We start from the raw sequence: 9597 nt of genomic DNA, 5'->3' as shown, positions 1-9597 counted from the left end.
CGGAAATCCAGTGCCCACTTGTCTCAGGGTCTTGAGAATGTCCTAGAATGCTGGGAGACTATTAACACTGAATAAGCAATACAGACACGCCTGGTCACGTGACTTGGATAACCCAACATAAGATGAGAAAAAGGGTACCCTCCCTTAAAAAAGAGAAAAAGGAAAAAGAATTCAAGACAGAGCCAGAAGAACACTGAGCTAAGAGTGGGGCCCTTCTAAGCTCGGAGTTCTCTGCAGGGTTGCACTGGCCCTGTCCCTGTGGCTGGCTCCAGGCAGAGGAATGCAGTATAATCTCAGGCAAGCCTGTATCTGCTGATGGGGACCTGAGAGGTCCAGCTCCCGGTGTCTTCAGTGTTTGAAGCCCTTCACTTAGGAAATCTCTTGGTTCCCTAACCTTAGTACTAAGATAAGTAGTTTAGAATGTGGTCTTAGGCGATCCCAGATTCACGTTCTGATTCTACCACTAAACACAAATCGTGAAGCTCCAGCAACATGAGCTCATCTGCAGCACCACCTATCATCGATGGTTGTGGGTTCAGGAAAGATGAGTGTAGGCAGCTCCTGGTCTTGAGGCAATACCCACTCTGTCTACTGAGACCTCCCCATTAAGACATACTGTTTGTCCCCAGAAGTCAGGGACCCTGGGGCAGACCTTGGGCCTAAGAGTTGAGTGGCACTTGCTCAGTGGGGATTAGCTCCTGTGTGCTTTTGGGGCACAATAGGGTCAGTTAAGTCATGGAGGGGAGAAGTCCAGAGACCCAGGGAAGGCCGTACAAAATCAGAGTTGTGCACACTGATATCTAACTGATATCTATGCACATCTCCTGTGCCCGATGCTGGGGAAAACGGGTGAGTGAAACCAGATGGGGTCCTGTCCACTGCTAACTGAAGGTAGTCTGTCCTGCTCCCCTGGCTGCACGCATTGCTAACCGATGGACATTTGTCAGGACACAGGACTCTACTAGCCTCTCTGGAGAAAGGAATGGAGGCTGTGCGTTCATTTCAACAGTCAACACCACAGAGTCTTCGTGAGCGGCCCTAGACATTTCCTCTTAAGGGTACAGAGACCAGAAGTGGGTGGCTCTCCAGGGCAGCTGAGAAAAGAGAGGCTGACCTTAGATAGGTGGGGAGCCGAATTCCTGTTTGGGGCACTGAAGATTCTCAGAAGAAGAGACTTAGTCTTGATTGACCCTGGGGGAAGATTTTTCCTAAATGCAACCCCATCTTGAACCTCTGAAGTCAGGCTAACGGGATGTCCTGGGAGAAACTTCTGAGAGAGGGATGAGCTTCAGAAGGATTTACAGAATGGTCTTCAGCTGGATGTGAAGCCTGAGCGTGGAAGCCTGACAGGTGTGATAGTCTGGGGCCTTGGCCGGGTGGTCCGAGTTCTCAGGCCAGCCTGTGGTGTCACACATGAAGGGAGAGTGGCCCAGAGGGCAGAGTGAGGCTGCCCCACTTGGGGCATTTGAAGCGCTACATGTGTTAAGCACCCTGTTGTGTACTATGCTTCAAGGGTAGCGTAGCCACCGTTCTCAAAGCAGCAACACCTGGGAACCTGCTGGAACTGCACAGCCTGGGGCTGCACCCCAGGCCTGCTTACTCAGTAATTCAGGGGAAGGCGAGAGGGGCTATATTTTCATAAACTGCAAGACCAAGTTTGAGAAGCATCCGTATAGTGTGAAGAGTGCTAAGCTTCGGACAGTAGCTAAGGTGGGGCGCTGGGTTGGCTGGGCTGGCTGGGGAGAGGGGGCTCCTGGCGTTCTGAGCAGTGTGCTACTTTGCACGACCTTTTCTTTAAGCAATACAAGAACTACCAAGTACCAAGAGGTCTGTGTCACCGCCTCTCATGTAGATGTAAGATCTGGGGCTCAGAGTGATTAAATGACCCACTGAAGACCAGCTCCCGCCGCCAGGGGCCCCCCTTTACACCCATCTGACTCACAGTGGAGGGTCTTCACCATGGATGTCGCCTGCCCCTCTGCGGTGCAGTTCCCATCCGGCCTGGGTGGGAGGAAGAAAGGGGCCTCCAGCTTGATGCTTCGTTTCCCGAGTCCTTGGCGTGGACAAACCCTGAGGCCAGCGGGAGTGGTGTGACATTTCTGGCCTAGAAGGATAGTGGTTCGAATTTTCATAAGGTTTGCCATGTACGCCAGGGAGCAGGGCTTACTAGATAACCTCTTCTTCCCAACCCGCTTTCATCCCTGACTCTCATCCCTGCACACAGTTTAACTGTGAGGGTGAATGGCAGAAGGACCCATGAACCGCCATGGGAACTCCGCGAGATTGCAAAGATGACCGCAGGGGAAACACACTCATGGTTAAAGGAGTTTTCACCTTTCTAAGTTGCACTAAATGATGATAATCATGTCTCAGCTGAACATGCACCTGTTCATTTGTAGGGTGCAGTGTCCACATGGCAGGTCCTGTGTCTGGTGGTGAACAGGGCCAGGTGTCTTTGAAACCACTGAATGTGGAAACCAGGACAGGACACGGCCTGGGTGGCGAATGGGCTCTACCTGAGGTGAGGGGTTTCTGTAGTAACCTCATCTTTCAGTAAAGTCACCTCGGACTTTCTGTGCCCCTCTGGAAATCTCTGACCATGGCAGGCAGGACCTGCTAGGGACTCCAGAATTATGGTGGGGTTGTCCAGCCCTCCCGGTAACCGCCACCGTCTCCCAACAAAGGCCACCGCACACCTTTAAACACAAAATAGTCTTTTATTTGTCAACGAAGGCTACACGGGATCACTTCTGGTTTTCTTTTTTTATGCTTTCCCCCCCTTTTTCTAGAAGGTATCTACATCTGCATTTATTTACAGCCTTGTTGGTATTTACACAGTCAAGAATACAGTGTTAGAAACACAAAAGTGTTGAGAAAAAAAACTTCTCAAAATTAGTTCCAGATCTCAGGAAAACATTTCCACATGGTAAGGCCAGAGTCTCCAGTGTCAGTCATCCAGAGGCAGCTTGCCAGAGCTGCGGGTTCAGAGGTCCTCGGAACAACGGGCACGTTTAGAACAGTGGGGTTCTGGTGGTGAGTGGATCAGAGCTGCCGGGGACCCCCAGACATCTGCGGGTCTGTTTCTGCTGGGACAGCCGAGCCTGCCCATGGGCAGTTATCCCTCAAATGTCTGCCCTTAGGATCAATCACATTTTTCTTAGGGACCAGGAAGTAGCCCAGTCTTGTGCCTTTGGCATTCCCCAGAGGGTAAGAAACACAACACAGGGCCCCGCCAGGGCCTCCCAAATGGAACACGAGGTTCCCCATCTTAAGCCTTCCTGCCTTGGATCTTCCACAACACCGAGACATCTCAGAGCGCACCACTGTTCAGGGCAGTCAAGTACACAAGGCTGGTTTTTGAGAATGAAAAGGTTGGAGAGGTTAAAGTTTCTCTCTGTCACCTGAGCAATGAGTCTTTAAAATGAGTTTGCTGTTCTGGGAAGGCTAAATAAAAAGGCCTTGCACGGCAGAGTGCTTCCCCCCCCCCCCCCCCACATCCTTCACCTCTCACAAAATAGAGACAATGGTTTGGACCTAGCTGGGGATGACATGCCTCACATGGAGGGCTTTTAGTCCTGATGAGGATCCCAGGAGAAAGGAGATGCTGGGTCTTTCAGGGACCTCCCATCCCCAGGATCGGGAGCCACCTCTTAGGCTGGGTGGTCGCTGTGAAGGATGAAGAGAATTCTCATCTTTGTGTGATGGGTGATCGAGTCCCAAAGCCTAGCAACCTGCTGAAATCCAGCAAGCTCATCTTCCCGGGTACAAAACCTGGTGTCACTGCTCTCACCAAGAGGCCACCAGAAATGCCAGGGCTGCAAATGGCAAAGCTACTGGTATTCTAAGATGTCACATTGCAAACCTTGCCTGGAAAGGCAGCAGCTGAGAAGTCACAGCTGAAAGGCTCCTTCTTCTTCCCTTGCTCTGTGCCTAGAAAGCCCTGCCCAGGTAACTCAGCTCTCTTAGGCTTCTCCGTCATCCAAGCCCCGCCCAGTGCCCTCTCTGTTATCTGCAGGCACTTGTCCAGTCTCCATCTCCACTAGCTTCCTAGGGTGTCTGTCAGACCTCGTATCCCTCAGGAGAGTCAGGCACCAGCGTGGACCTTGGGCTAATTCTCCACCAGCGATTTTGAGCCCAGTGTCAGAGGCTAAGGTGTGGTTTACCACGGAGTCAATATTGCCCCTGTACCCTCCAGTGATGCTTGTATGGGAGATGGTTGTAAGGGGGGGTGGATCTTGGGGTATAGAAGACAAAATTGGGGATTGAGAAAGTCTTGGTTAAGGTCATGGAGGAGGGACTGAGGTTGGTAGCTATGGAGGGTAGAGGAGGCACGGACTACTTGAAACAGATCTTAGAGGTTCAGAAGCTACCACCCTTTAGAATCGCAAGTGTGAACCAGAGAGGAAGACCTGGTCACTCTATCAAGTAGACAGATGTAGTTGGTGCCCAAAAGACAGGTGCTGTCTAGGAAGACATTTAATACTCAGAACCTCCGACATAGGCGAAAGGAGCTGTGGCATAGGCCTCCAAACACACCTGGGAGGTGGAATCCAACCTAAAGGGGCCCAGGCCAGAGTGCCCAGCATAAAGTAGAGGCGTGTGTTTGTCAAGCCTGCTGCTGAATTAATTCCTTTGTAGCTCAGGATGCTTGTTTCCCTTGTAGAAGCTAGGTACTCTTTCTGGGATGGAACCCAGGAAGAATACTGGGTCATTCCTTTGTTTTGTTTTGTTTTTAAAAAGGACCCCCAGTGATTCATCTTGTTTACTGCTCTTCTTTGAGGGAGGAAGGCAGTGGGGGAGGAAGACAGGCTGGATAGGTACAAGGAGATGGTTCCCTTGGGTCACATGCTGTCTCTGGCTTACAAGTAAATGTCCCCAGCAGATCTTAGCCAATGTCAGGCAGCCAGTCTGGGATAGATCAACTAGGCCAACTCACAGGGCAACTCTGCCCAAAGGATCCTTACAGCAAAAGTACATTTTGAGAGGCGTTAAGTCTTTTGGATACGAAAAGAATTGTGGTTTTTCAGGTCAAACTATTTTCTATCCCATCCAAGAACAATCATACCAGTCCCCATTAGCAGCTCACGCTGGGTACAGTGGACCTGAGGGAGCATCGGATCTAACCTGGCAGAGCTCTCATCCAGAGGTAATGAACAACCAGTGGACGAAGAGGGCTGTGACACACTGTGGTGACCAGTGGACAGGGCGGGCCGGGACACACTGTGGTGACCAGTGGACAGGGCAGGCCAAGACATACTGTGGTCACCAATGGACAGGGCAGGCCGGGACACACTGTGGTGACCAGTGGACAGGGCAGGCCATGACATACTGTGGTCACCAATGGACAGGGCGGGCCGGGACACACTGTGGTGACCAGTGGACAGGGCAGGCCATGACATACTGTGGTCACCAATGGACAGGGCGGGCCGGGACACACTGTGGTGACCAGTGGACAGGGCAGGCCATGACATACTGTGGTCACCAATGGACAGGGCAGGCCGGGACACACTGTGGTGACCAGTGGACAGGGCAGGCCATGACATACTGTGGTGATCAGTGGACAGGGCGGGCCGGGACACACTGTGGTGACCAGTGGACAGGGCAGGCCATGACATACTGTGGTCACCAATGGACAGGGCGGGCCGGGACACACTGTGGCAGCAGCGTGGCATTTTTTTTTTGAATCAGGAAGAGCACTTAGCGAAACACATCCTCTAATCCCAGTGGGACAAGGTAAGGCGAGATCTCCCCTCCTGGAGAAGCTTTGGGTGCCTCCCTCTGCCAGGCAGAACCCAGACTCCACATGGCTCCGATTCTCATGCAGTAAGAGACCTTCTCGGTTTCATTAACTCATGTCATGTTTCTGAAGACTCCATAAGGCTATAAAGGTGCCATGAGCTTATCAGTCCAACAAGGTTTCCATGGGGAATAGCTTAGACTCAGAATTCATTTTCCACACTTAATGTAAATGTAACCCATAAAAGTCCCATTTTCTAAGAAGCCCAGCTCAAAAGGAAGCATTTGGCTCCCCACTCCCCTGCCCCCATCTCCCAGAGCCTCCTGTGAGTGCTAATGACCATGGGATCCAGGCAGACAGACCACAAAAGGAATTCTCCAGTGAGCTCATACCTCCCCTGGCCTGCTGGCTGCTGCCTCCCTCTGGGCAGCCCCTCAACACTGGCTGTGCCTGTGCCTAGCCTCTTCAAGATGACATGTGCTAGCTATGTGCAGAGGTCTCCACGGGAACAATGCTAGCCTGGCCTTTGGGATCCGCGGGCACCAGCCTTTGGCCCCACCATCCCTGATCCCAGTGGGGCTGCAGGACACCGACAAGCCATACCAAACAATCTCTTTCCTCTTATTTAAAACCCAAACCAAAACCAATCCTGGTTGGGGTTCTCTAGTGAAGAAACTCTGCAGAAGGGGTTTCCTGAAATCCAGGCTCTGGGACTCTGGAGCCTCTGGGAATAGACCGTAGAGGGGAGGCAGAAAAGAGGCCAGGAGCCAGCTAGAAGGATCCCTGGCTCATGCCTTTGCTGACTCCTTTCTTTGGCTGACTTTGCATTTCCTATGCATCTTTCCAGGATCAAAGGCCACCGGGCATCTCTTGCCACACTCCTGATTCTCAGTGGCAGCAGCTGAGCACTGGAAGGGACAGGGCTTCCTTGCCTTCCCTGGACTTTGAGGGCTTGCTGCGCGGTGCTGGTTCTTAAGTCTGACTTTGGGAGAGAGGAGGAAGATGAGCGAGGGGCATCGTGGAAGGTCAACCACTCACCGACATCCTGGTGCTCTCGTCTCTTGGGAAGGATGGGGCTCGCAGCCCCAGGATGTTATATCACCAGACTGGGGAGAGAACCTAGGAGACACCTTCTCTGTTTTGTTATGGGGGTGGGGGTGGCACTGACAGCTACACTAGAGACTTGCAAAAGGGAGAGTGGGGGTGTTCATTTAGCATCAAAATACAATGCTGGGGCGGGAGTCTGGGGTGGCCTGGCGAGGTGCTGGCTGAACGACACCATGGACCTTCCCAGAGCATGATGTGGGCCCTCAGGAGATACAAAGCATGGTGGAGAGAAGCTCACCACTTTCTGTGGGAGCCTAACCAAAGTTCCTGAGGTCCCACAAGCCCGTTCCTCTCTGCACCCCTCACTTCCACCCAACTCCAGTCAAAGAAGAAAGGGTTACACATGAGACAAGTTAGCACAGACACTCGTGTCTCACATCACACTGGGTACCTAGGGATGGGTGAGGACACACCCAAGGCGATGTGTACCCCAAAGAGAGGAGAAATGTACCCCAAACAACAGGGAAAATTCCTCAGGGAAAAGGGGAACAAAAGACAATCAAGTCATCATTGTGGTCACACTACAGGAAAAATAACTTCCATTCTTTGCAAAAAAAAAAAAATGTGTGAAGGCCAAATTTGTGTTTTTCTTTAAAAAAAAAAGTTGCATGAATTAACAATGCAACCATTATCTTTCTGTTTTGTTTTCTGCACTTGTTAAAAAAAAGTTTTTGTTTTTTTTTTTGTTAAGTACAACACAGTCAGGTATACGGACACAGAAGGATAGCTGTCTTTGGCAAGAAGTCCGGGCCTTGGCCCTCTCTGTCACCTTCGGCCCATCTCGCTCTGTCTCATGAAGTGGATATTGTTGGCGCTGTCCGACAGTTCTGGGTACTGCTCGACGGAGGTGACAAAGAAGCCGTCATAGCCCTGCACCCGCCCTGTGTTCAGCACCTGCTGCCTCTCCCCCTCTGTCCAGGCCCGCAGGCCTTCCTCTCCTTCCCGCAGTCTTTGCTGCTCCCGGGCCCAAGCCTGGCGTACAGCTCTCTGCCTGGCCAGCTCCAGCACCCGCGCCTTCTCCTCATCCACGGTTGTCCCGTAGCGGGTGTTCAGGCACAGTGCCCTGTATTGCAGCTGGATGTCAGTGTAGCGTCTAGTCCTGCCACTGAGCATGGTGTTGATCTGGGACACCGTGACGTTGACCCCGTTCTCCAGAGTTCGCCGCCCCCCACTGAGGCCCAGGATGGCCAGGTCGCCTTCCGAAGGTCCTGGTTTCACAAAGTAGTGGGTGTCCACCCCGTCAATGGTGAAGTGAAGGTTCTCTAGATAGTGGGCATTGTTCAAGATGGCCGCAATCCTCCGCCCGTCCTCATTGGCCACGCTGATGATGTCTGTGGTTACGCGGCCATCTTTCAAGGCAAACTTGACCCCCTTGCCAAAGATGGAACCATTGGAGGCAAACTTCTTTGTCTCTGGGGCCTGCTGGCAGCTGGTGATGGTGGAGCCATAAAGCTGGTCAAAGCGTTCTAAGGTAACGAAGGCCTTGAGTTGCTTCTGGACTTCACATTGTACCCCAAGGATAGACTGATGGGGCAGGGTCATGAAAAAGAGAGAGGAAGAGAATAAGATAAGAGGAAAATCAAACTCCTGAGAGCACCAAGAATCAGGGCAAACGGTTATATGGAACCTCCAGGTAGTTTGTCGCATCTGTCTTGATGGTGCTGACCATCAGAATACCCAGCCATCCTTCATCCATTCATTCCCACACCCTTCTATTCTGGGCCAGTTCCGAAGAAGCTGCTCTGGCCAGGTCCCTTTCTGAGCAATGAAGATACAAAATGAACTGGACGTCACTGTTGCCCTCAGAGAACTCACTGTTTCATGGACACAGATGGACATGACAACAATGTTGCGACCACATGTAATGAATGACTGGTGATTTAGAAGACATAATAGCTAATAGATACAGTAATAGTTCTTGATCTTCAAGCTCAAGTTTACCACTCAACACCCTGCTTGAGCCCTCTAGTAGATACTCTTATTGTTTCAAGGTCACTTTTTTTTTGAGACAGAGTAGGGGAGTCAAGGGCAGCTGCAGTGAGAAGCAATCAAGGCTCAGAAGATGCTCAAGCTAATGATGGAGAAGAGAGGGAGAAGGGAGGGTTCCAAGGGGAGGGCCAAGCCCGAGTTAGGACTTAAAGAACGTGGAGGGTGATGTTAGCGGAGGGATAGTAAGAAAGACACGATGTTAGGACAACCAGAAATTGTCTCAGGCCTCTCACTTTGTTCTATTGCTCTGCACCTGCATTGTCCAAATATTTGAGGGACAGTCTCTGTCCCATAGTGCCTCCTCAAGTATCTCTGCATGTGGCTATGTGGGGTCAGGTTGGACCCTGTTGACCTGGGGTACCATCTTAAGGAGCTCAGTGAAACTGTGCTCAGGGCTTCAGGGCTTTATCAGCAACTCAGGGCACAGGCTTTTGAAACAGCCCCATCAGCCTCCCGTTGAAATTAAGTCCTCTTTATAATTAATTGAACCCTGTCTGTGAACAATTATTTCCTAGAGTTTCACAAAAGCCAGAGTGCTCAACAACAAAGATCTTCAATGCTTGCCAAGGGCAGAAATCAATAATTCATTGACAGGCAAGGTTGGCAAACAGGCAGTCAGACAGGGACTCTGGGGAGCACAGAAGGAACCTGGTGGGGGAGGAAGCGCTGTGTGGCTGGAATCAGCCTTGGGGACAGCAGATGCTGGGACATCTGCACGCAGGGGCTGGGGTAGTAAGGTCTGGTACAGGCTAGCACAGAAAGAG

The 9597-nt window shown here is 51.6% G+C and overlaps 1 protein-coding gene across 7 annotated transcripts in view; it reads right to left on the bottom strand.

Annotated features, from left to right (window-relative positions):
• Positions 1 to 2712: 2712 nt before the first annotated feature.
• Positions 2713 to 9597, bottom strand: part of LOC121458754 (teneurin-4-like) — a 671077-nt gene continuing 664192 nt past the window's right edge. For all 7 annotated transcript variants that reach the window (XM_041668100.1, XM_041668102.1, XM_041668105.1 and 4 more), the window contains one exon: positions 2713 to 8368. In XM_041668100.1, coding sequence (XP_041524034.1) covers positions 7610 to 8368 — 759 coding nt within the window. In that variant the 3' untranslated portion in view covers positions 2713 to 7609. The remainder of the gene's footprint in view (positions 8369 to 9597) is intronic.

This window comes from Microtus oregoni, unplaced genomic scaffold (genome assembly GCF_018167655.1).
Source record: "Microtus oregoni isolate MIOR12 unplaced genomic scaffold, Mior012 000018F_ref0000195, whole genome shotgun sequence".
In the NCBI taxonomy this organism is placed as follows: Eukaryota; Metazoa; Chordata; class Mammalia; order Rodentia; family Cricetidae; genus Microtus; species Microtus oregoni.
Note: the sequence above shows the minus strand (reverse complement) of the source record. Positions and strands in the feature narration are given on the sequence as shown.